The sequence below is a fragment of the Haemaphysalis longicornis genome, unplaced genomic scaffold (assembly GCF_048455015.1).
Source record: "Haemaphysalis longicornis isolate Haplotype H1 unplaced genomic scaffold, Haemaphysalis longicornis Haplotype H1 scaffold_64, whole genome shotgun sequence".
Classification (NCBI taxonomy): Eukaryota; Metazoa; Arthropoda; class Arachnida; order Ixodida; family Ixodidae; genus Haemaphysalis; species Haemaphysalis longicornis.
Genome location: NW_027526415.1, coordinates 1,110,802 through 1,137,691, shown reverse-complemented (window position 1 = coordinate 1,137,691; position 26,890 = coordinate 1,110,802). Strand labels below are relative to the sequence as shown.

The window sequence follows — 26,890 nt, the reverse complement described above, 5'->3', positions numbered from 1 at the left end:
GTCCGCGCATTTCTTTCCGACGAGGGAATAATGTCGCGGCGCTAACAAATTCCTACAAGCGTCTGGCGGGAAGCGAAGAAGGGGAAAAAAGGGACATAGAGCGATCTGAGGGGGTGAAAAGTACGGGCTGCTATAGCTGCGCGAAAGTGCACAACAAATGAGTCGACTGCAAACTGCCGCCTCAGTCGCGCCACATCGTAAAGAAGCAACGTGAAAAATAACGACCGCGCCAGGCAAGGCGGTGCGTGAAGGCCGCCTACTCGAAGCTATATGCTTTTTTCTTTATTCTAGTTCGTGCGCTCCAGTGGAGCTCTAGTGGCGCCGCATTTTCTTCCAGCTTTTTTTTTTGTTCTGCTAATTTCTCAATACCTCTCGCCCCGGTTTCAGCGGCCGTTAGTCGTTGTCATCACGCTCTCCGCGGAAGTGTGCGGATTTTATGCCAGCGCCGCTATGAATATGTATTTCAGGCGAGAACGTAATGACTTCTTTTTGATTGCCGCGTAGCGTTGTTTTGCGAGCCTTTCACTCAACCCCCGCCGTATTCATGGTGGCTTGACCAAAGTGCCAGGCTTGGGAGGAATATGGAAATGAGGCGGCTAAGAATATATATTCGGAACAGAAAACGCCCGAAGAGTGCGAAAGACCAATGCTTGATTAAATCCCGACCGGGTTTGTACAGCCAGCCGTGCTGTGCGCCGATACGATGCAATATTCGTTAAGGCATGCTAATGCGCGAGTCGGAAATGTCTGGGGCGCAGAGGCAGATTAAACTTCTTGACGTGGAGAGGCGTGAACGAAAACTTGAGTAATTACAGCGGGAACAACTTGGCGTTTATGAAGCTCCCTTGTCATGCAAATGTAGAGAGCGGCTGTGTCGGGTGGTCTTATGGTTGCATCCGTTGCTTCCGTGTGATGGCACTGAAAATAACAGCGTTGTTTGTCGCGCAGCGAGCTCATTATACCTTTTGGGCTACTTTTGAGTGTTCGAAGGAGTTTGGGGATCGGTTTCAAGTCAGCAATGAACGGACTCACAACCGCTTGGCGCGGGTTTATTGTAGATGCCGACAAAGGGGCGAGCTGGATTTGATCGCGTTTGGAGAAACCGTGTCTACAAGTACGTTCGCTTTGTACTTGTAGGCGCGGTTTCGCAACAAGTATGGTTGCTTTGCAGCAGCCAAAAAAAAAAGAGTTGCCACTCATTCCGAAGTGCCCGTGAAGTTGGCCGTATGGTCGGTGGTTCTAATTAAATTGAGCTGGAATTATGGTCGTTTCGAATGAGCTTGTCGCCGTTAGAAATATGTACGCCTGCATGCGGCCACTGCTGTGGAAAAGAAAGAATGGTGTCCAGAACGAAGATTCTGGACTTTTGAACTGATTCAGCACTGCAAGTTTGCAAAGATACAATCACCCGCCCTTGTGGCTCAGTGGCTAAGACGTTGTGCTGCTGTGCCCAAGGACGCGGAATAGATCCAAGCAGAGGCGACCGTTTTCCTGATGGCGGTTGCAATTGATCTGGATCCCTCCACTGCAGCGCTTGATGGCCCAAGCGCAGTTTCTACGCGTAAAACGCAGTTTCTACGCTTGTGGGGGCATACAATAATTCTCTCTGAACACCATCCTGAAAGTCGTCCGTGTTGATCTGGTGCCGGGGGGCCTTTGATCATTCTCTCTCTCTTTCCGTGTTTTTCTTTTTCTCTCCTTTCTTCCGTTACAGCAACGCGCATTACGATTAGTGCAGGTCTCTTCAAGGTTTATGTTCAACAAAGCTTGCCGTTGACCCTGCATCGGTAGGACCGACAAGTTATCAGCGGACGTTTGGTTTCTTCTCAGTGTATTCGCGGCCATCACGTTTTGGCTGTATATTTATGGCACTTAGCACCCGTTCAAACGTCTGTGTAGTGCTTCTCTCAGGGTGGTATTGTTTGTGAGATTGTGTGGGCCCCTGTAATGTTGGTACATTTTTGTTATTGCACTTTTTGGTCGCTGGTGGCCTGCCCTCATAAGTACCAGGATAAACAGGCTGCGTTGATCGGAATATACGAACTGAAACAAATAGACAGAAACTCTGTGAGCGCGTTGTGGGGGTGAGTCTTATTATTTCATGCTCTGAGACGAGTGATCGGAAACGTCACCTGTGAACCCGGTGAGATGCCTGGGAAGCTTTTGAACGGAATTCCGAGTATTCGCAAAAAAAAAAAAAAAAAAGCAGAGATGTGCCACTTAAGGAAAAAATGTGAGTCGACAGAGTGCAACCCTGGACGAAAGCTAAAATGGTAGATGAAAGAAAGGTTTAGCGCTTGAAAGAGGAGAGAGAGAGAGAAAAAAAAGGGTGTCCGGAAACAGGAGACCCGAAAAACAAGTGCGCGCTGTAGACCCTCAGGCGAATCCAATCCACTGGGAAAACGTTTGTGCCGTCCGCGCGCGGGGGCGGCCTTTGTGCGTTTCCCATTTTCCCGCAGAGGCTCCCCAGAGGGATTCACCCAACCCAGGGACAACGTCCGCCGTTGTCACTGTAGGGGAAGGTCGCCGAAGCGTTTCGGCAGCCGCGGAGTACTGACCCCGTCGACAGGAAGAAAGGAAAACAGACGGGCCAGCGAAGACTCGGTTAGGAACTCGCACGGGACTGGCTGCTTCTTGTAGAATGGGAGTTGAGTCGCCGCGTGGGAACAGTGTGACTTCTCGAGAAGCTTCCTTCCCGCCGAAACTTGGCCTCGGAGGGACGACCCTTTCTCTGAGCAACTACCGGTCAAAAGAAATTATCGGAAAGAGGTGGGGGTGCTGCGGGACGCGATTATATATAGGTGCCCGGTGTCGGGCTGTAGGCTGCGCAGCTGAGACGCGTTGTAGAAAATTTCACTGCAGTTTGCGGCGAACTATGGGAGTTCGAGTGTGTTATTTGTGGGGATTAGTAAAAGTAATGTGCGGATTGCTTTCGGCGCAATGTTATTCATCATCATCATTCTAATCATCATCATCATCAGCCTGGTTGTGTCTACGGCAGGTGGAAGGCCTGTGCCAAATATCTCCAGCCACGTACGTCTATCGAATGCTGGCTCAGCCACTCTTTGCCCCTGAATTTCCGTAGTTAATCCCTTCATCGAGTCCTTCCCGACACCTATTGTGTTTACGGTCCATTTTCAGCCATTTCGTTAAACGGACGGTACACCTGTTGATCCTTCTTGCGCGGGACGTGTTCACAACGTCATTAGATCTATATAAATGTTATCTCGGCTCACCCTTGGAGGTTGGACCTGCAGGGAAATAAGGCGGTAACAACCTCGGAACATGTTACTCTTAAAACTGAAAAGGTCTGCGCTAGCATTGGCACATTGGTGACGCGAATGCCGTAACTGCCGCAGTTCATCTAAGGAAACCGAAAGCACACGCCAATAAGTTCAATTCCCCTCGCGGATACGTGCTCCTGAATCCGGGCTCCGCGAGGGGAATTGATGATGATGATGTTTGCGCCATTAAACTCCAAACATCATCATCATCAATTCCCCTCGCGGAGCCCGGATTCAGGAGCACGTACCCAAGAAGAAATGTGCAGACGGGGAAAAAACTAACTAACGTACAATACGAATGCACTAAAGGGGTAAAGTGCATTTATTTCCGGAGAAAATAGAGCCCTACATGTTTTTATTTATCTGTAACTGGCTGTTCGTCAAAAGCGTATACTCCCGTCTTATTTTTAAGGCCACATTATGTAGCTTTTTTGTTGTGAACATAATCCCTTGCTGTATTCCTGAAGCCGACTCAGCTAGCGTAACAGTTGCTGCAGGCAGTCTCTACCCCATTCCCTTTGCCCCGACGTAATATTGTGTTGTTTCCCAGTTATTCACTACCGCTCAATTCCTTTTTTTTAAAAGCGAAGCTTTGCTACTTTCGTTGAGCGGTTTCGCCGGGGATGCGCAAGTTCACCTTTTGACCGGAGACACACCCCTCAAAGCGCATCGCGTGTTTCGCCGGGCCCGCTTTTGGCGCTGCGCACAAGGCCCCGTTTTCAGTCGTTCTGCTTAACCATGAGCGGCGCGGCCGCGGCTGTTGCGGCCGATCAGCTGATCGGCAGCCGACCACCCCCGCAGCGTCCCACGCATGCGCCTCTGGGTCGTCTCGGGCTACGTGACTCGTCTTGCGCCGCGTTCGCCGAGAATGAAAGCGAGGCCGGTCCTCCTGTGAGCGTTGCACGGTACCGAACAGCTTTGAGCCGGGGTCGGCAATACAGCTACATCAGAGGTTGACCAAGCGAAACCAAGACTCAGCCAGACTAGGCCAAGCTTTTGCTTGGCATGGCCCAGGTTCTAACAGCCCGTTCATGCACCACCTAGCGACTATATGCGCCAACGCAATCGTTCGCGTAACAGGCGCTCCGCTAGCTTTCCTAAAATCATTCCTCAGTGCAGTAGAATCAGTGATGTGCATTGACCCAGGGTTCGGAGCGGGGAATAGGCGTAGCAACAGTGCGAATGAGGTTTCGTTTACACGGTCAGGGGGAAGGCGACGTGATCGCTAACGAGCAGCCATTGCCGCGGCCCGTACACCGCGCACGGAGCGCAAGCAACGGAGAGCGTGCGCCGTGTATGCAGTGCTCGAACGTCGATCGACGGCAGGGGGATCGTCCTTCGCTCGCACTCTCGGCCAATGGCTGAGCACACTTGGGGGCCCGCATGCGCGGGCAGGGATTTGCAGGCCAGCGCGCTTCGATTCTCCCCACTGGCCCGGGGCTCATTAGGAGCGTGCACCTCGCTGCTCGATCCCGCCTGGCTGAGGGCCCCGAAAGCGCCGACGTCGAGGCGAGAATTCGGAACGAGCTCCCAGTCACCCGCCGCCGTGGCTGTAATGAATGGCCAGAAAGGGCGAACCTGTATTATATAGCGCGTACCCGTGGTCGCCGTCGTGGTTCCACGCCCTTTGGCGCTGCTTCATTCAGTTAGTAAGATGGCGTACGCACATTTTTCCCTTCGCTTATTGTAAGTCGTGGTGCATCGCTGACTGCAGCAGCGGGCTGCCAGTGAAGCGTAGGTGGGGTTAATAAAAAGTTATGAAGTGGGAACAAACGGCAACGGTTGGAAAGCGGTTCGCGGTAGGGCTGTTTTGTCTCGACAGTTTATTAAGCTCTTCTTTCTAGGTGCTTTCTGCACCAATGCGTAATTACTTGTGGTACCAAAACCGGTTGAACATAAGGCGGCGCAGACCTCTTCTCATATTAAGAACAGATCCACTAAAGGTTAGTTTGGGCGGCAAGTGTTTGTATGAAATCTAAACGTGACATCGCACTTCCCCTTGGCTTATTGAGTGCAGTGGTATGCGCTGCGTGTTCCAACGTTAGTGAAGCTTAGAGCCGCCATCAATCTCCGCTATTTCTTCGCGGGAAATATACTCGGAGCGACGGCTTTCCTCGGCGTGAACGCGAAAAGTGACCGCTGGCTTGATTGGCGATAACCTCCTTACAGAAGCTCAGACGTTTATGAAGTGATGTTAGTGCCCTCTTTCAACTTCGTTGTTGAAAGATGGATATCGATAGCTTCCTCAGGCCAGGATTCTCGACGTCAGGCTTTTCGCTATTGTACACTCCGTGCGCGTGTGGGAGCAGGGACAGCTCGTCTGCGCTTCTGCGTGCAGTCTTGCAAAGCCACTTGAATCACAGCGTTTCTCACTTACCGAAAATTGCAGCGATAAATCATGACTAAGGTGATTGGGCCCCTTGAGTTGGTAACTGTTCAAGCAGTCTTTACAGCCAAGAACCAACGTGGTTACGGCCTTGTCGCGCTGATTTCGTTTCACTGTTCGTTCAGCTTCTATACGTAAAATTGTCTTGGTTGCAGCCGCGAGCGCCTTTGCCTTGGAAACTCTTGTTGTCCCAGGTGGTGCCTTTGTCGTCACACATTTATCGCAAAATGCACCCGCAGAAAACGTCTGCTACCTAATGTTCATTGCCCAGAATGTACAATCAACAGCACAGAAAGAGGCGGTTATAGTTCTTCGGGGTGCTTTATCTATAGGTCCGAGTAGACAGTTCAGAATGTTCTCTCTAATTTCGTTAGTTTGGGACATTTCTTGATATGGCAGATTGGTAGTTTCTTCTTGTGACGTCACAAGGGAGTTAGCAAGGCAGCAGTTCAGGTTATCGTATCAGCAGCTGAATGATGGCGCCAGCATTTTGGTCTTCTTTTAAGCGAAAACTCTACATGAAGTTCGTGCGCTCGTCCGCTCTCCGTACAAACTATACCGAAATGAACAGGCATCACTGGGTCTATTCTCGGCTGGGAATAGACCGAGCTTGCGTTTCACAACTGCAAGGTTCCTAGTTTATCTCGCCGTGACACCTTCGCTGTCCGAAGGTTCCTTTCTTGTGCAACGCATTTCTGTCACGTCGGCGCGGTGTCGTCTGTTTTAAATGCCGTCGAACTTTTGGCAGTTCTCCCCGCTGAAAGCTGTTCTTTGCCTACCATGTGCTATTCCTTTAAGAACGCAGCTTTCGAAACCCTACACAAATAAGGCGCACATAGTACGTAGGCGATTGGGACCGATTTTCGCGGTTTCGACTGGGGCGGTATTCTCGTAACTGTCCCTTTTGAAAACGTCCCTTTTGCGTCCCTTTCATCGTGACGTACTTCCGGTTAAGCAGTGGACCTTTGATTCAAATACCGTAACTGTTCTTGCAAACGCATTTTAAAGAACTTAAACCGTATCAGAGTATCTTTTATGTGTTTATTGTTCCGCGAGCGAACCAACAATAAGGCGACGAAAAATCGTCTGCTCCAAATCGTCGGCTCCGAGTAGCCACGGCTCATAGCTCCGCCGTGCTTGCATAGCGTCACATCCGGGTGTTCGCTGTTCGCCAATCAGGACTCGCTCAAAAGGGACACTTTTGAAAGGGACACAAAAGGGACAAAACACGGGAATACCGCCCCTGGTCTGAGGTCTGGCGCTATCTTGTTTCTAGCGTGGAAGCAGAGGTATTCTTCAGAATCTGTGCGCTTTTTTATGTCGAATCATTCTTAAACAGCAAGCACGTGTCTGCACAATTCACTTCTTCGCCACCTGATTCAATCTCATAAGATCGTGCTCGCACAAAGTCGCTGAGGATTTCGATATCGTTGCTTATCGGATTCCGCTATGGGGGCTTCGAGACGCGGGCCCTGTGCAGATTCAGGTAGGGAGTTTGTATACCGCACATTACCCGGCTCTCGGCGCAGACGAACTGACCGCTTGAATGTTTTGGAAAGAAGAGTAAAAAAGTAAAAACCTTAAGGACCTCAAGTATAGACGAAGAGAATCTTTTCCTGATGTCATTTGTCGGGAAGAATACCCAAGGCCCTGGCAGGCATCAATTCAGGGTTGTAGAGGGCGTTCCCGAAATCTCACGAGTGAAATCGAGGGAATCGAATGTAAGAGAGGCCTGCGGATAGCGTAAGGAAAGAGGAATCGCAGTCGTGCGGTCTGCCCGCACAAAATATACTCAAGCTCCGAGTCCGCTTATAAAAGTGAGGCTTTTGCATGAAATAAAAAGAAAAAGAGAGAGAAAGCTTTGCTTTACAAAGATTAAACGTTGTTGGGGGGATTGTCGTGAAGGGATCGCGAGCGCGGAATTAAAGGGGAAGGGTGGGGGGCACCGCCGCGAACTATTTTTGTTCTCCTATCGCGTTCTCCAGTTTGTGTGTGTGTGGGTGTGTGGGTGCGTTGCATGAAAGCCCGGCACACAAACTTAAACCAGGTAGAAAAAAAAAAACATTTTACTGATTTTTTTTTTTTTACGTTTTCGGTAGGGCTGGGGCATTTTTTCCGCAACTGCATTTCCTTCATAAAGCGCGCGCACAAATTCTCGCGCTGAGCGGAGCTTACCGTCGGGCTGCTGCTTCGCGAACTGAAGATTTCGACGAACAAACGAAGTTTGGCAGTGGCAGCGACGGCAAAAAAAAAAAAAAGAAGAAACAGAAGGAAATGAACGAAGAAATGGAAAGAGTGTCGTAGGGTCATGAAAATCAGTAAGGGGATAAGCATGAAAAAAAGAAATAGCATGGTGAGAGACTAAAAAAATAAACAAAAAAAAAAAGGTGGAAGCGTGCTTTCTCGCGAACATTTCCGCATGGCAGCCGCCTGAGACTTTCATGTTTCTTTTAATTCAACATGGTTGTTGGTGCTTGGCGGTATTTTTGAGCCGCTTAGATTTCGCTGTTTTTGCTGCAGGAGGCGCTTTTATGGCTGTTCCGGCCTGTACCCGCGGCCCGCGATATATTTGGCATGGAAAACTTGGACACTGAGAGAAGAGACGTGAAAGAGGGACAAGAAACCGCTCACGCGTGCTTTTTGAGCGTTCGTGGAGATGATGTCCTTGTAATCTCCATGAGCCTACCGGAGATGTCATATCAGCCCTGGCTGAGCTTTGAGCCGTGAACTTGCGCTGCAGAGGCCTTTGGTTTCCCGCTCCTATTTTTTGTTGGGCTAGTTGTCGTGTAGGAGCTAGAATGAGGGCATGAGTGTCGTTCCAAAGAGAAACGCCTACGTAGAGTCTGCCTTTTTGCAGCACAGATATGTTCCTGGGGACAGTCTAACTGCAAGGCAAATCGCTAGCAGCAATTTAGTAATTAACAAAAATAGTTACTATTTCAAGACCAAGCAGGGCGAGTTGGTTGCAGATGTACAGTTTGCGAAAACAGGGCAATTTAAGACGAAGGGCGAGAAATCGTACAGACCAGCGCTGTCTGGCGTGTGTGTTTCGGGGATTGGGGGAGGGGGGGGGGGGGGATAGCGAGGTCATTTGCCCCCCCCCCCCTCCCCCCCCCCCCCATCGTATTTTGACTGATATTTTTGGTAACGGATAAATTGGCAGAAACATTGCGCACTAAGCGTCACGCTTTCAAAGTAGTCCAGATGCGAGTGGCGGTTCCGGATACATCCTGTATTTTTTATTAAAAGCTTGTCCGAAAATTTAAGGTTGGTCACCTTACACTTCGACCTCTTGCTTTATACAGTCGAACCTGGTTATTACGAACACTGTTATAGCGAATTATCGGCTTTCGCGAACTAAATACGAACTTTGGTTTTCCACGCTTCATTTCAGTGACATTTATTCTTTTTGTAACGAAACCGAAACTGCGAGAGCCGCGCGTGATATCGGCTAACTATGAAATGTTTGGTTCGCGCGAGGCTTGAAACTGGACAGCTGCATAAAAGCGCACAATAAAAAAATAGAAGATAACACAGCATTTATTAATATTTTGTAAAACTACAGAGTACAGAAGGCCTTTTCGTACATGCGCACTGTGAAAAAGCTCATCTTGCAGTGCTGTGAAAAGCCGCCAGACGAAGATCACATCTTTCTTCACATCACATCGCATTACAACACAGGTCGGTTTTCTCAAACGAACTTTGTTCTGTTGTAACTTCACGTTATCAGGTCCCCGTACATTTAGTTTTAAAAGCGAAAATGAGACAGGTAAGGATTATTTCGTTTATAGCAGCTTCGAATCGTAGAATAATGCGTTTTAGTATCTGCGTTTAGGGCGCGCGAGTTGGAGTGCCGATTTGTTGGAGCCGATTTTTTACCTCAAACGAACTTTGTTCTGTTGTAACTTCACGTTATCAGGTCCCCGTACATTTAGTTCTAAAAGCGAAAATGAGACAGGTAAGGATTATTTCGTTTAAAGCGGCTTCGAAGCGTAGAATAATGCATTTTAGTATCTGCGTTTAGGGCGCGCGAGTTGGAGTGCCGATTTGTTTTAGCCGATTTTTTACCTCTACTGTTACAACCAATATCGGACATAACCAACTAATTTACGGCCCCGATAGTACTTCATTCTAAGAAAGTTCGATGTACCTGGTTGGAAATAGGTATTTGAAAAATCGTTTAGTCACGGATGAGGCACAAAATTACACCGTCGGTTTTAACGCGAGTGTTTTATTCCCGGATACACGAAGATTTCGCGGACGTCATATCCGTCACGGAAGTGACGCCAGTACAGCGAAGGAAGCGGCCTGTAAAGGGGGCACCCCTGCACACAAGGTCTTCCTGCGGGGAAGCAACCTTTAGAACTAAAGGGTGCGTTACACTTAGGGTTGTTCGTTTTCAGGCTTTATTTTTTAACAGGAAAGTGTTTTTATGCCGCGATACCCCAAGATTCCACTGACGTCATATCCGCAACGGAAATGGCGCCAGTACACCGTTGCCGAGGCAACCCGCCAGCAGGACGTCGCTCGCCAAGAACACCCACAAGACAGCCGCTGACCCGCAAATCATGCTCAGCTGCATATTTCGCTGCACATTTCACTTTCGTGTTTTACTGATTCCTGTGACTGAGTAATCAACCACAGTTTTTTATGGTTTATTCGCGTTCGGGCTGTAAATTTCGCACATCGAAAATTTCGCGCCCCCTCTCTTGCTGTGCGGGAGAATAACGGAAATTATTGCAGCTGAGATACCCATTAGTATCATCTTGCGCTGAGCGTCGCTACAACGGCGTCTTCGCTTTAACCACATGCGGCGTGTAATCGCAGTGTTTCTCCTTAATGCGCGCTCGCGCGCGCGCTAATACGAAACGACAAGCAGCAACAAAAGGTGCTCTCAGGTGTCTCGCCGCCCTTCTCCGGTGCGGCCGGTGTAAGCGCTGCACACATGAATAGAGCGGAGGAGCCTTTTACTTAACACTCTGTCACCTCGTCTTGATAATGAGGAGCTTGATGGCGCGTGACGTTAAAGGGGGCGGCGAAGCGTGGCGCGCCTCTCTGCATGGCCAGGACTCGAAGATGGTCGTCCGTGAGTCCTTAGCATCCCTAATGCGAAACAAAAGCGCATACGTTACAGACTGACTTTTAAGGCGCTCCATAAGCGGCCCTCCGGGGCGGACAAGGGCGCTCTCGCCGGGCTTTCCGCGTCGTCGTTGCGGCTCGCATCCTCCCTCGCGGGCGTGCCTCCCGGCGCGTCCTCGGCGAAAGTGCACGCTCGGATGGCGCCCTTTGGGAGGAGCGCTCGAGCGGGCATCGGCGGCACGCGACAAGCGGGCTGGGCCTGCCTGGAGTGAAGGACACTGCGCTGCCCGGCAGCCGCGGGGCTTTCCGCTGCTCATCTGCCTTCCTCCCCTTTCTGTCGTCGTCCGCCGGTTCCGCTCGAGATTTATTTCCGGTCACTCATCTTTCCAGGCCGACGTCGCCGCCACTCGCCCGGCAATGACATGGGTTCGCCGGCCCGACGAGTTACGTACGCGGACTTGCATGCGTCGTCTCACGCGGGGAGCTTCGCGTGGGTTTGTGGACAATGTTGGCTTGCTTTCTGCTTTTTCGGTGCTGGCCGTGTGGCTCCTGAGAGATGCCGTTGCGGGCGGAATGCGGGGAAAAGGTTCTGCGAAGGGGGGTAAGTGGAGGGGCAATTTTCGCGACCGCCAGAAGTATCTCCTTGGAGAAGAAGTGCCAGGCAGGCAAGTTGGTAGACTGACATGGGGGTGACGAAATTGCCTGAAACGAAGACTCGAGACGTGGAAAACACCCCACAAGCACTTAATCTCATCGGGCCTTTACCAGAAAAAATTGTCATTAATGGAGCAGTAAAACTTGGCGCATAAACTGAACGGCTGCTGTAATACATGTGGCGATGTCAATGCGTTGACCCGTGCGAGGGGGGGTATCATAAATACGTCAGCATTATGTTACATTACATCGGGCTGAAAACCTGCAGCAAATAAACCACGGAAATCGCTAACATATATGAGTGTTGATCCAGACGACATGTTCTGTTTATTACCTTATTGTAAAGTTGCGGTACGTGCAAGAGCATGTATTCCTAGTTTGGCGCCATTTTTTTGGGTCACTTTTTTTTAGCAGTGAAGCTGTTGAAGAAATCTTAATTTTTCATGTCCGCAGTTAAAAGAATACTCCCTAGGAAGAATACTTCCTACCTTGCTTCAGTTTGAAAAAAAAAAGAGAGAAAAACGGCATAAGAGAAAAACGGCAGTTGTATGTAAACATTCTCGCTGACGCGGCCACACACGTGAAAAGTTCGGTTAAGGAGAAACGTGCGTGTACACGCAGTCGCCGCTTTCTCACTCGTGCTATTTTATTTGTTGATAGCCTTTCCAACACCAAACCAACCAAAGATATTCCGAGGCGAGCGTAGAGCTGGCGCAGCCGCGCCACATTGCCCTCATCATGTTGATGGAAGAGCGAAAAACAGGAAAGAGGGGAAAAAAAAAAAAAGGACATCGTGTAGCGTTCAGAAACAAGAATGTCAGGGAAAGAAAAAGACGAACGGCTATAGGTTCGATCGGCCGTCGTCGGCTGAAAGTTTCGACAGATCCCGAGGAATGCTCATAGCCGTCGAGGTATGTAGTCCGCGGCGGCATGGCTGGTGGGCCCAGCGAAGCGATAAAAAAAAAAAGGAACCCGCCATGTATGTACGCCGTACACGACAACGACCCGGAAAGGAAGGGGAACGCAGGGAGGCAGTTGGCAGCAGAGGGAAGAAGTGGGGTGAGGTGAAGGGCTATGGCGTACAGCCTCGCTTCTTTTTGTCTTTTTTTTCTTTCTCTGCATCGCGCACTTTCCTGCACTTTATTTCCCCGCTACGGAAGACGCATTGGTTGATCTTCACGCACGTGGGGTCGACAGACGTATCGATGTCTCGCGCATCGATCTCTTTGGAGTGCGCCGCCAAGACGAAGAGGAGGGAAAGGTGGTAGTGACGTGGTAACTTCACCGTGGTACGAACCGTACAAAAAATATACGGGGATACAGACTGCACTCGTTGGAGAGAAAGGCGAGGAGTTGCCGATGTGTCTGTAGTGGAGAAACAAGAATAGAGAGTCTTGGATCGCGATGTTCGAGAAGTGAAAAGAATGGACAAAAAACAAGAAACTGCTGAATGACTGAAAATGGAAATGCATGGGTGGAGGGAAGCTGGGGCCGAGGAAGAGAGGCTGGAGGAAGGGTCTGCGTCTCTGTCGGAGACTGATGATCAGAATTGCGCTCTCGCGCAGAAGAGGACCGCACTGTAGAGGCGAGCGTGAAACTCGCGAGGCAAATACTGGCGCCTCAGGCAAGGATATAAAAAAAAATAGAAAAAAAAAGTGTGTGGAGTAATAAACGGGGAGCAAATTATTAAAACGCGGCTGGTAAGAATAAAGAGCCGACACTGATAGTTTTATGGAAGTAGAAAAATAAAAGCGTCTCTAACGCGTCTACCCTTTCTCCTTGTTTGGTACAGGAAAGAAAGAAAAAAATCCCGGGCCACCTTCACTAACGTGACATCTGGGGAGGGGCGAAGCATGCAGTGTATAAGTGTATCCTTGGCGCCTTGTCGTTTTTGCCAACGGAGATGAAACCGTTGGGGGGTGAAAGTTTACAGCTTTGCTGTAAAAGTCTGTCTTTGAAGCACGAAGCCCCGTAGCGCGAGGCGTAAACGAGTGTCCCGGTGTTTTTTAGTACCCGTTACGTTCTAGTTCGAGGCGTAAACGAATTTCCCCGGTGTTTTATTTTGGTACCGTGACTACATGAGACGACGATTACGACGACGGCAGGAGACGCCAACTGCCCCAGCCCCTAAGGGGCTTCGTCCCTAAAAAAGCAAAAAAAAAAAAAAAAGCAACGGTATAGGCGGAGGAAAGAGAGAATAAGTGGCATAACTGTTCTCTTAAAAAAGTGGGCCAGCCGAGGCCGCTGCATCGGACGAACAAGTGGCCCGAAAAAGGCCCTGCCAGAAGCTGAGGTACGAAAATAGAAGTTGAGTTGCTGTAAAGGTGAAAAACAAAAGAACGAAGGACAAGGGAAAAGCGAACGGGAACGCGTCGGGGTTCGAGCGGAAATAGGATAAGTTTTGAAATTCGGGAGCTTGAAAAAAAATATATATATACCTATATAGCCGGAGAAGAAGCTGATGAGCTACGACGATGTCGGCCTTGTTTTCAAGGGAGTGTAAAATCATAGGAAATAAAAGGGTAACGCCACAAAAGTGGCGAAAAGACGGTTAGGATGCAGCGGAGGGAAAAACAGGCAAAAAAGGCCTCCGAAATGGCGAGGCGGAAGGTGAGGGCAAATCGGTAATCTATAAAGAGCCGCCGCGAAGCAGTGACGTGCGGCGGTTCTTCAGAGGGCTGCCTCCGCATGGCTCCCACGGTATACCGTCTCTCTACCGCGACGAAATCTAATTGCGCCAAACAGGGTCGGAGAAGATAATGGGAAACTCCAGGGGTGGAGGGTGGTGGAACGCAATTTATTGGCCTTTTCAACAGGGAAAGAGGAGTAGAGGAGAGGAGGCCCAGACGCCGACTTCGAAAAATCCGAGTACCGTGGACGCGCCCGCCGCTCTGCCGACCAACATAAGCTGATCGCCGCGTGAGGAACTGTCCAGAATCAGCCTCCAAAGCCTCGGAGAGGGAGCAGCGGTGAAGGTGGTTATATTAGATGTGGTGCAACCGGTACTTTCGACCTGTCAGGGTAGTGCTACTCATATATGTATTACATCTCTCAAAAATCAGTTCACATCACTTGGCGATGCCGAGTAGCTGATTTCAGTTTGAGTTGGCACCGCGTGTGTATACAGCACCGTGGTTTCGCCAACCAAATTTGGCCAGATATTTCAGGCATTTTCTGTTTTGGGTAGAAGGCTGTGCTCCCGTCGTTAATTTTCACATTGTCATCTGTTGTGAGATTTCTTCCCTCCTCCATTCCTTTTTTTCTTCCTTTCCTACTATTCGTTGCAAACCGCCTTGTGATCCCTCGTCGCCCGGACCTGCGTGCCCACGTCTGCGTGCATGTACGTGCGTTTGCTGTTCTTCTTTCCTTGATTTTCCTTTCTTGACTTGTATTGCTCCCAGGCTGGTGACTGTAGCACTAAGCAACTTTTTGAGTCGATACCCCTTTTTTTCATGCGGCTCTGTCTTATACCGGTGTACGTGCAGGTCTACCTAAGCTCGCTCTCGCTGCTTTATGTACACCCGGCGGCAAAGCAAGCCGGGGCAAACGAGCTCGTGCAAAATGCATCGCCGCGCCATCTGACGCTGCGCGTCTGGTGTCGGGACATGGATGTGCGCCTTCGCATCTAACCACGCTCCATCACTTCTCTTTTCTTTCGCTTCAAGCGGCAGCGCTCATCCCATTCAGTGTTTTGCGCTAGGGCCCGCACACAAGGATAGAGCAGCACAACACACACGCTAGGACTAGCAACAGTTGAATGGATGAAACTGCGAAGGAAAAAACAACATCAGCATCGCTACTTTTCCAAATAGCCGGCTTCTTTGCCTGATATCATCAATGAGGGCACACTCAGACACTGATTATGGACCGTGCTTTCGCATTTGATATGCCTCAATCAGCTCCATCTTGCACTTTGTGGCTCCCCTACCAATAATCTCAGTTTTGTGAAAGAAGGGGGTGCATCCACAACCTCGGAAATGAACAGGCAAGTTTGCTTCTTCGGTTGCTTGTCGGCGCGTGCAAGCGAGACACGTTCAGCAAAGCAAAGGCTGATTGCCGTCGTTCTTCAAAGTGTGTTCATAAAGCGGCACTGCGGGGATATTTTTGACGAGAGATGAGGAAAGATAAAGAATGAAGGCTGCGAACTGAAGAATAACTGCAAATTGATGGCCCTGCTGCAGTGTGAGTTACTCGCACTCAGTACCAGGCCGACTGTCTCCTCAGTATTCCACACGCGTACCCTTCGATCTGACGATGTTCTGGCGATGTTTTCGGCGAGAACATCTTGAGAGGAATCGAGATTAGGAGGCACTTTTCGCGACTCTAGCCGCTTACTGATCAGTCGACAAATACTTGGGGAGACACGACATGTGCTTGGGTGGGGGTTCTAAATTGTCTACTCACAGCAGAAGCATTGTCCGAATTCGCTTGTGTAATGACGGAATCATTTGTGCGGACCATTCCCAGCAGTTATATATAGGCGTGCTGCTCCATTTTCTTCCGTTCCCGCCGGGTATGTTCGAGTTTTTCAAAGAAGCTGGCACTGGTTTTGGAGGAGTATCACTGCCGAAAAACGAAAGAATAAAAAAAGAAGTGGTTTGTTGAGTGACCAAGAAACGCTCAAAGTACCCGGTTTAATGGGGCAAAAATTGGGTTAGGAAATAGGGAAGCGAGTAAGAAATTGTGTATATTCACCTGGACAACACTTCGAATTTAAAAGAAAAGGTTAAGTGCAGCCTGTCTATTTCGTTGTTTTGCGAGCAGACTTTTTGAGATAGTATTGAACTTTTCTGCGCAGTGCGAGCTCTTAAAAAAGCATCCTTTAACCCGCCTCCTCCCCCAACCCTAGAACCCGCCTCTCCTCTATGAAAGGCTTCTCCCTCTTCTCTCTCTCTCTCTCTCTTCTCTCTCTCTCTCTCTCTCTCTCTTGTTGAGGAGAGTAATGGGAGCGACGCGAGTTCTCAGCCTGCGTGCGAGTGCGGTAGGGCGTGCGAGCTTGCTCGGATACACGGACTCTTCGAAGTCATATCGCTTGCAACTGCAGCAACCAATAACAACGAGCGCATTCTGTAGTCGGACATAATCGCTTTGAAGGGGCCATGAAGACAAAATAGAAGTTTGGTTCATTTGAAAGATTGCCTCATCAAATAACACTGACACCACTTTCAACGCGAACATCACTAAAATAAACTGTATATAGGGGAAAACAAAGTAGCCATGCGACACCCTAGCTGCTTTTCCGCAATGAACTCATGGCGTATTATAGGCAGCTCATTGCGATTGGCTGAGGCCGGAAAAATTCGATGTCGAATAAACATGGGTTATAGAACGAATACGCAGGAAGAACTAGTTGCGCTTATTATTACGCCACATTCTTTTTCAAGCGGTATGAATGGTTGGGTAGACAATGAAAATTACGAACGAACACGTAAACAGAAGCGCCAATGCGTACGACGCGCATTATGCCGGCCGACTCTGCACAGCCGTCGCGCTTGCTGGGCCTGTCTGACACGACACTGGCCAACTGCATTAGCGACATCGCTACTTACGTGACCGTGTTTATCTAGCATACCCAATCTCTCACGAGCGATTACTAACAACCGTAACAAAAGTAATTCAGATGCAAATCCTGTCAAAAACAGGGCATGTGCGGACAGCGGTCTCTGAGCGGTATTGTGGCGCCACCTATGAAGGCGGGCAGTAAAGAAAAGGGAACCCAGCACACCTTTCGCCGTACGAAGCATCCTTAGCCAACACACTAATTTCCGTTTCAGGTACCCTCCCTGAGCACGTCATCGGTGACGCCTTAAGACACTTAATTTTGCGGGAAGATTAAAATTTTGGGTTAAAATGCTTAATTTCTCACATAATAAATCCTCGTTTGCTGCCGGGCAAACGGTGGGAGCACTATAAAACACCAAATCTTTCGAAAAAGATAAACAAAACTTGTATGTCGTATCTATGGCCCCTTTAAGGTAATTTTTGAGCGTGCATGTGAGCGCGTGCATGCCTGCTCGAGTTCTCTGTATTACGCGAGTACCAGCGCCAGAATGCTTTCTGCTCCCGGTTAGGATCAGCATAACTTAGAGGAGTTGACATTAAGTGTTTGCAAAAGAAATGGTAGGGTCGAGGGGCCAACAATACCAACGAACGTACCGCGCTTTGCTGTATGTCAATTACATAAAGGATCGGGCTTGTTGTTAGAAGGGTCGGGAAAAGAGAAAACGTACATGAGCCCTCCGATCGTTCTGAGGAGCCGCAACTTCTTTCTCTTATTGCTCAAACCTCCCCCTTCCCCTCTCACCCCAGAACATGCAGTCTCAATACCCAGATCGTTAAGTAGCGCTTGAAACGGGACGACAGCAGAGAAGACACACACGACGACGCTATCGGCGCTATCTTCTCTGCTGTCGTCACGTTTGAAGCGCTACTTTTAACGATGTATCAACACCAACTAGCCTAACTATTGATTTTACTCAATTCCCAGAACCTTTTTCTACACTTACGGTAAAATCAGCCTGAGCGGTAGTGGGCGTGGAAGATAGATGAAAATAGTAAATAATTAATAATACAGCTGCATCCGGCGTTTGTAGGCGGAGCGAGCACCAGAAGTAGATAGGATGTAATTCCTTCATCTCTAAGCCCTGAAATCTGCGAAACGAGTGGAGTTAAGTAAAGCTCCGAGGTAACCAAAATGCCATAAATCTCGAAGCACGAGTCGCACATTGCAAAACTTTGGCGGATGCAGGCACCCTGCCACTCAGCTCCTTTTGTAACTAAATTGCGAACCGGAAGCTCGTTATCTAGAAAGCACTACATCAAATACCAGGGGCCGTTCTTGCCGCACGAGCCTTTGTTTTTTTTCTTTCTTTTTTTTAGAAGCGCAGATGAATTATTTTGTCTGTACAAACGTGCCTCATCTGACGGGGCGTAAACTAAGGTGCACGTATGTCTGTGCTTTACATAGGTGGTCGACCGAGCATTCCTTTACAGAACAGTCTATTACAGAACAGTCTATCATGCTCTCGGTGTAAATCCGCCAGTAGTCGAAGATTCACCAAGGCTAGTTGGGGACGCTACGGCTGCAAAGGCACTCGATACCTGCGCTACGAATCCCGTCGGACGTTCGCGTCGCTCGCTCCACTTACCCCCGGCGGCGTGCCGTGCGTGCCGGCGAACCGCGCAACCGGAGAGAAGCACGCCAAAGGAACGCCGCCGTCCCGTTCCTTTATTGGGCGGAACTTCGCTGCAGCCGAGAGGCAATTTCGCTGCCTAAAGTGATCTCTCGAAGTGCCTACGAAGTTTCTTGATTCATGAGAGGCGGCTTATTTTGTTACGTTAAAGGACACGGGGAAATTTATCATGTCGGTAGAGCGGGAGGTGGGGAGGGGGTGTAAGTTTCCCTGCCGAAAAAATAAAGAAGTTGGAGTGCAATGATAGCATGGCCTGCCCGCTGGGGTCGTTAAAGCTTCACGTTTAGAGATTTACAATGTCTGCCAGAACTATGCCGCCGCACACTCCAGCAGTTGCCAGGGCCATCCAAACCTCCTCACCGACTACTATAAATTTAAAGACAGACAGGCAGACTATGAGGGAGATGAAGAGAGGAAAGAAAGGACGACGGACGGGAACTATATAGGGCAACCCAAGTCCCGGGTGCGCCGTCATAGACTGTCTTCCGCTATCTTGGCGTTTGAAGAACACACGCGAAAATTCGAAAATAGCCGGCGTGTTTCGATTTTCGTTTCGCCAGGAGCGTTTAAAGTTACCCTGCAACACTTTTCTCAACTTTTTTTTGAAATCTTAAATGCTTGAAGAACGTAGTCGCCCAACACACCCACTACTTAGATTAGGGGATCGCAAAGTACCTCAGCCAAAAATTACTGCTCGCTCAAGAGGTTTTGCTCTCTTTCCCGGTCTTGACGTTTTTTGACGGCTCGAATTACGTCACTAAGGCCACGTAGCGGCTGTTGGCCGGTTTTCCTTCAGTTGCAGCAGTGAACGCTCTTCGATAGCTACTTAAAAAAAATCCACAAAAACAAAGCAGAAATGGAAGGCGTATCTGGTGCGACGAGCAAATCACGCAGTGCCGCTCTGTGCTGGCGATAACTGTAGCTGTCGCAGTGGTTCCGGACGCGCAGGAAATAGTGGAAACGCGTATCGAAAGTGTTGCAGGGTCCATTTAAGGACAGTTTATAGTCAGGCGTACGGCTACGACACGTCAGCGTAAGTACAGCCCTCTACATACGGGTTACTCAGCATTGCCGACACATCGGCGTCCGGCGGGGTGCCCCGGCTTCAACAGGTGCGAGATGCGGCATGCACCATTCCGGGCCACGCGGGCGGTTCCGCCTCCTTTATGTGACGACTGGCTGTGCTGACTAGGAAACGCATATACGCTTCCGGGCCGGTGCCTGCTGCAGATTGTAGCTTGTTCGCTGTTTCGCTTCATGCAGGAAATCTTAATATGGCATAATGTGCGCGAGACAATGCTGGGAGCCTTTATAAGCACTTTTCAAATCACGTCTCGGAGAGAGAGAGAGAGAGAGAGAGACAACTTTATTTTTGTCCAGTTGTTTGTAAGGAGTCCTCCTTCCTAAACGGCGGCCAGCAGCCCTTGGGCCCTGGCGGCGTTTTCAGCCAACTGGACGGCCCAGAGTTGGTCGTCTGGGTCAGAGCTGAGCAGCACGGTCTCCCACTGCTCGTCATTCGCGATTTTACGGCCTTCTTGGGTCGCCTGAGGACAAGCCCATAGTATATGTGACAGGTCCGCCCGGTCCTTACATAGTGCGCACATGCCTGAATATTGGCCAGGGTAGTAGTGACTGTATGCCACGGGGTTTGGGTAGGTATTCGTTTGGAGGAGACGCCAGACCACCGACTGCCTTTTGTTTAGGGATGGATGAGCGGGAGGATAACGGGCCCGTTCGAATCTGTAATGATTAGTAATTTCCCTGTATGAGACCATGCGGTCTCTTCCCGACCTCAGCGGAGGCTCCTCGGTGGCTCGGCATGCGAGTCCTCGAGCCGTGTTGTGAGCTGCCTCGTTGCCCGGGAGGGAAGAGTGTGCAGGTGCCCATAAAATTTGGACTTTCCTCTGGTCTCGGAAATTTAGCAAAATGCGTCGCGCCTCCGGCGATATGCGCCCTTTAATAAAATTTCGAACTGCCGTTTTCGAGTCACTGATTATGTATTTAGCTGTCGTGGAGGCTATCGCAAGTGCGATGGCGCACTCCTCGGCTGTCTCGGATTTTGCGGTTACGACCGTTCCGCAGCAGGTTAATTTACCTTCACAGTCTACTGCTGTCATTGACATGGCATCACACGTGGCATATTCTGCCGCATCGACGTAGATCACGTCCCTAGAATTTTGAAACCTTTTCTTAATGGCTTTGGCTCGCTCTTGCCGCCTTCCCTCGTTGTGTTCCGGGTGCATGTTCCTTGGCAACGGAAGTATTTTGGCACACTCGCGTATTTCCTGAGGAATGTCCACCTTGGTGCCTTGTTGTGCCGCGTAGTTAATTCCGAGGGAGTAGAGTATGTGTCTTCCCGTTGGGCTGTGTGTAAGTCTTTCGTATTGTGCCACTGTGTGGGCTTCTATAAGCTCTTCCAGCGTATTGTGAATTCCTAGAGCTAGTAATCGTTCGTTAGCCGTACAGGTAGGTAACCCGAGGGCTTGCTTGTATGCCCCTCTGATGATACGCTCGATTTTAGCCTTTTCGGCGACTTGCAAGTTGAGGTACGGAGTAACGTATATAATACGACTGACGACGAAAGCCTGCACTAATCTTATGAGGTTTGCTTCCTTTAATCCGTAATTCCTGTTGGCGATCCTCGAGATGAGTCTCATCGTTTGATGGGCTCTCTGCTCTAGCAACTTGATGGCTTCCCCATTGTGTCCGTTCGACTGCAGTCGGAGCCCGAGGATTCTGATGCTTTTAACGATGGGAATCGGATTCCCGTCCGCAACTAATTTAATGTTTGGGGTTTCAGTGGGGCTTTTCCGTCCTCTACGTGTTGGTTGATAGAGCAGCAGTTCCGATTTTTGTGGCGAACATTTGAGACCTCTGGCGGACACGTAGTGTACGACTGTATTAATGGCCGTCTGTAGCGTTTCTTCAATTAGGCCATCGCTGCCTCCCGTAACCCACAGAGTGACGTCGTCTGCGTATAAACTATGATACAGCCCATCTATCTTGTTGAGTTCTGCGGGTAATCCTAACATTGCAACATTGAAAAGAAATGGAGAGAGGACTGAGCCTTGCGGCGTGCCTCTGCTCCCAAGGTTGATACTCTCTGATTTGACTCCGCCTATAGTTATTTGCGATGAACGTCCGGAGAGGAAGTCTTTGATGTATGCATACGTTCGTTTTCCGACTCCTACGTTTTGTAAATTGTCCAATATGGCTTTGTGCGTGATGCTATCAAAAGCTTTTGTGAGATCTAGGCCAAGTATGGCTTTTATATCTGTCGATTGGGATTCTTTGTCAATTATTTGATGCTTTAATTGTAACATTACGTCCTGGGTGGATAATTTAGGTCTAAACCCTATCATTGTGTGAGGGAATAACCCTTTATCGTCCATGAAGTTGCTTAGTCGGGTTAGGACTACATGCTCCATGAGCTTACCCACGCACGACGTTAGTGAGATTGGTCTTAGATTTTCCAATTGCAGCTTTTTACCTGGTTTCGGTATCATTACGACTTGTGCAGTCTTCCACTGTTGTGGGATGCTGCCCCTCTCCCAACATACGTTTAAGTATTTGGTGAGGGCCTCTATGGATTTGTCATCTAGATTTCTTAAGATTTTATTAGTGATGCCGTCTGGACCGGGTGCGGATTTAGTGCGGAGCTTGTCTAGCACCGCTCGTACTTCCGCTACGGTTATGGGCCTATCTAAGTATTGGTTATCCTCCCCAGTATATGGATGTAGTTGCTCGTTGGGTGTGGTGTCGCCTACATATATCGCTTGTATTTCTTGCAGAAATTCTTTTTCGGTACCCGGATAGGTATGAATGATTTTGCTTAGGTTATGCCTTTGGCTGGTTTTACTGCTTTCCGGATCGAGTAGGTATCTTAAGAGGTTCCATGTTTTAGCTGACCCTATCTGTAACTCCATGCAGTTGCACGTATTTTCCCAGTTTTGTCTGGTTAGCTTATTTGCGTAATCTTCTATTTCCCTATTGAGCAAGGCTAGTCTTCTCCGCAAATTTCGGTTGTGTTTTTGCCCACGAAGGCGTTTCTGTATACTGGATTTTGCTTCCCACATGTGTAGGAGCCTGCTGTCCGCTGTTTTGAGTTCCGCTTCCTCAGGGATGGTTTTTGTGGCCTTTTCTACGCTTTGGTGAAGTTTTGTGGTCCACGATTCTATGTCGTCTATCTCTTCGTGTGTGTCTTGCTCTCTGATTTTGCGAAAGGAGTCCCAGTCTACTATCTTGATTTCTCTGCCCTTCTTTTTGGAAGGACCCGCCCGGATAGTCGTAGCTACGATATAATGATCGCTGCCCAAATTTTCTAGAGTATTGTACCATGTATGATCGGGAATATTTTTAATTAAAGTGAGGTCGGGTGTGGTGTCGTTACACACACTGTTGCCCAATCTGGTGGGAAAAGCGGGGTCCGTTACAAGGGTTAGCCCTTCCTGTTGGGCGTTTAACCATAGATTGCGTCCTTTGATGGTTTCCTTGTTGTAACCCCAAGCGGGATGCGGAGCATTAAAGTCCCCGACCACGATAAGCGCCTGTTTGTTGGCTATGCTTAAGGTTTTGCGGAAGAGCGGTCCGAAACCAGATTTTTGTTTGGGGCTACTGTATACGTTAAGAATATATATGCTGCCTTCGTTTTTCCTAGTTGGAACTATTTCGATTAGGACGTGATCGACGTTCTTTACGCCAGTGTTGTGCTCGATGACGGCTAGATTTCTTTTGACAAGCGTTACGACGGGCGTTTTATCGTCAGAGGCATTACAGCAAGTTTTGTACCCCGATAATTTAGCAGGTCCCCCCGTTTCTTGCAGAGCAATGACGTCTGGAGCCTCCTTTGTGTCTACGAATTGCTGTAGGTTTCCCCGTTTCCGGCGGTACCCTCGACAATTCCATTGCCAAATTTTGTACTCGTTACGCGGAGCCATGTTTGGTGATTTGGCTATCCTGCACTTTGTTAATTTCCGTCATTACGGGTCTGTCGTACGGTTTGGATGTCGTTTTGATTGGACCGATTCCAGCACTTCTCGTTTCCCTTTGAGAATTCTCTAGTATTGTTACTCTAGTGTTCATATCCGCTAGCTGCGCCTGTATGCTAGCGAATTGTTGTTGCATTGTTTGAGTCAGTGCTGCGAACATTCCTTCGACTTTTTTTTCTATTTGCTCCGAGATTACGCTTGCTATGTCAGGTGTTTCTCCGGCTTTTCTTTTTTGAGGTGGCGCCGCGTTTTCCTGCGTACCTTTAGGAGGAATTGTAGCGAGACCTTGCTGAGGCAACTGCGACCCAGCCTGTTTAAGTTTTACGATTTCTTCTTTGAGTTTCTTATTTTCCTCTTTTTGCTTGGTACTTTCACGAATAGCTTGCTCTAAAAGTTGCTTAATCTTGGATAACTCCTGTTCTAGGGCGGACCCGTGTATGCTCGATGTAGCAGTGCTGGAGACCGCGTCTGCCCAGCTCACCTTTGATCTGTTGTCTTCGTCTCTAACGAGGCCCTTCTGCTGGCTGTGGGTGGTTATGTTCCTTCTCCTTGAGCCCGAACGAGATCTGGACTGGGATCGAGACTTTGATCTTGTCTGGGATCTTGACTCGGAGTTCAGTCGAGACTTGGATTTGGATCTCGATCTGTGTCCTGGTTCTTTTCCGCTTGAAGAGAGTCTTGGAAAGGAGTTGGAACGGCTCCGGATGTCTTCGTCATTGGGTTTTGATGGCCCTCGTCTTTCTTTTAGTCTTCCCTGCCGATTCTCTGAATTGAATCTGGTAGATTGCTGCCCATCTTCCTGTCGCTGGCTTCGTTCTTCCTGCTGTTGGCGTTCCCACTGACGTTGTTTTAGGATGTACGGGGTCTTGAAGCGTTCGCGACACTTTTTGTCCCCCGTGAGGTGCCCCTTGCCGCACAAGGAACACTTGGGTTCGCACGGATGATCTTCGGGTGGGTTTTGAATTCCGCACCCGCGGCACTTCCTGTCGTTCGGTGTCGGGCAGACGTCGCTGCGATGACCCAGGCGTCCGCAGGTGTTGCACGTCTCGTATTTCTTGCGATGAAGGAGGCAGCGATATTCGGCGCCCCGATAGTAGACGTAGTGGGGCACTTTCTTTCCCTCAAACACAATGACCACCGAGTCAGTCCGGCCCATACGTCTTGCGTGAAGGATCGTTGGGTTTTGCCTATTCACCAGGCTATTTTCGATGTCTTGGGGCGTGTCATAGTCCGGTATTCCGTGAATGACCCCTTTGGAGGTGTCTTCCGGCGCCGTTATGTAGGCGGCTGTGCTGTAGGTTTGGGATCCAAGCTGAATCGCCTGTATCTGACTGTAGCGCAAGGCATTTTCCTTCTTGGAGGTGCTCACGACCATGGTATTCTGTCTTTGGTTTAGTCGAAGGATATCTTCTTCTGCCTCTTCCTTTGCTACTGTTGCGGCTCGTAGAACGCCGTCCTTGATATACGCGACGGGCAACTGCGCCATGTCGAGCCCGCCTCGCGGGCGGAGAACGACCTTGTAGTCTTCCTCCGGCAGCCGCGGCTGCCGCGGTCTCGGTGTCCATCGCATACCCCGTATGCTTGCGTCTCTTTGCGTCTTCGGGTTCCGCCCGTCTCCTGAGTACTGGGCTCGTTCGCAGTGGCTAGGACACTGCATCGCCCTGCTTCGACGTTCGTGGGCTGCCATCCAGCCCGGCCCATGGTATTCTTCCGGGGAGATCGTCTCCCCCTCGACTTCCACGACGTCCATACTGCGGCTCATATTTCAAAGCGGGCTTTCAGCGGCCGAGCGGGGGCTCGCGCCGCACGTGACACCGCTCTCTGCCCGAGCGCAGCAGAGGATATGTCGTCGTAGGCAAAGTTAGGGTTAGCCGGTTCGCCGGCACGACGGGTAAGAAGCCGTCGTAAAAGTCCAAGTAATGGTCTACTTGCCGAAATTTTGATCTCCACGGAGGGCGGTGACCTTCCGACACTGGTTGCAATAGTCGTTCAGGACGGGTCTGTGCTTTTTTCGCCACGATCATAGAAAATTCACAGAGCCCATGGGAGACACGTTCGAACGGCTCGGCCCCCTAGCGGCGCTCTCTCACGTCTCGGAGCGAGCGCGGATCGCGGCATATGCGGTTTCGTTCGAGCTGTCGCTAGGGGCAATCAATGGCACGTTCCGTGTGGTCGTTTAATTAATTCTTGCGCCGCGTGAGCCTGCGGCGTTTCGTTATTGCGCTCAGTGTATACAAATAGCGTACAACATTACAAACGCAAAAAATAGAAAAGACAATGTTACGCCGCCTGTTCCGTGCGCATAAACTCATGCGCACACGCTGTATACGGCCCTTGGAGAGAAGAACCATTTCGTTTACCTACACCGCTAAGCAAAGTCAAGAAGGTTATTGCATCGCGCGAAAAGAAGGAGCGCCGCAGCGTGGGAGACGCGCACGCTGAATAAAGGGCCACTTTGACGCGGGACGTATACGGCGTTTGCGCAAACGCAGCGAAACTGCTTGGTGTGCGCGCTTTGGCCTGCGGGGTAATTTCCCCCCCGGAAATGGAAGTCGCCAAGGAAAAATCTCCCCAGCGTGGCCCGTTCCGGCGCGTCCGCTGCGGCGGCTTTCATTGCCGTGTTTCTCTTCGACGTCGGGGCGCGATGTCAACGTCACGACGACCATGCCAACCCCCCTCCCCGGGTACATACAGTGCGGTGCACGGGAAACCTGCCCGGTAATTCGGGCCGTCCAGCGTGGCAGAGCGTGTTATGTGGCGTTCCGTGTGCACGATGAAAAGAACAGCGCTCACGATAGCGCAGCATGTTACCATGGAAGGTGGAGACGTCGGAGGAGCCACTTTTGAGGGCTTTTATAGACAAACATAAATATGCCGTTACCCTTTTAATTGGCCTTAAAAACGTTACTACATATTTTCGTTTGTAACTCCAAACTAGGGCCGGGCGTCGGTTAAAAAAGATTTAAGCCGATTAATCGGCAGGTTTTAATCGGTTAATTTATCGATTAATCGGTTGCGTTGGTTTAATAAAAATGATAGAATAATATTTTATAATCAATATAACACTATAATAATAAATAAAATCAATATGCTTCTAGACCTGCAGCTTTTTGTAGTGGTTTCAAGAAAGGGTAAAGGAAAGGAAGTACACTGGGTATATTATTGAGCTCGGCAGGGAGATCAACTGCATACAACCCAGTGTGTGGAAGGGAGTAGAGGGCCAATGAAAGGACAGAGCAGAAAGACTAATAGTTAGGGCTAAGTCAGGCTAGCACAACACAGACGTCCAGACGAGCTGAGCAGATA

At 49.6% G+C, this 26,890-nt stretch overlaps 2 protein-coding genes across 2 annotated transcripts in view; one reads left to right on the top strand and one right to left on the bottom strand.

Moving 5' to 3' along the window:
- Positions 1-26,890, top strand: part of LOC144144182 (uncharacterized) — a 304,890-nt gene that overhangs the window by 249,252 nt on the left and 28,748 nt on the right. The window lies entirely within an intron of this gene.
- On the bottom strand, positions 19,945-23,409 carry LOC144144181 (uncharacterized). Its single transcript, XM_077675545.1, has one exon. The coding sequence runs from the start codon at positions 22,670-22,672 to the stop codon at positions 20,000-20,002; it is 2,673 nt and encodes an 890-aa protein (XP_077531671.1). The 5' UTR covers positions 22,673-23,409; the 3' UTR covers positions 19,945-19,999.

Coding starts and splice junctions, on each gene's coding strand:
- LOC144144181 (XM_077675545.1), bottom strand. CDS start 22,672: ATGTGGGAAGCAAAATCCAGTATACAGAAACGCCTTCGTGGGCAAAAA.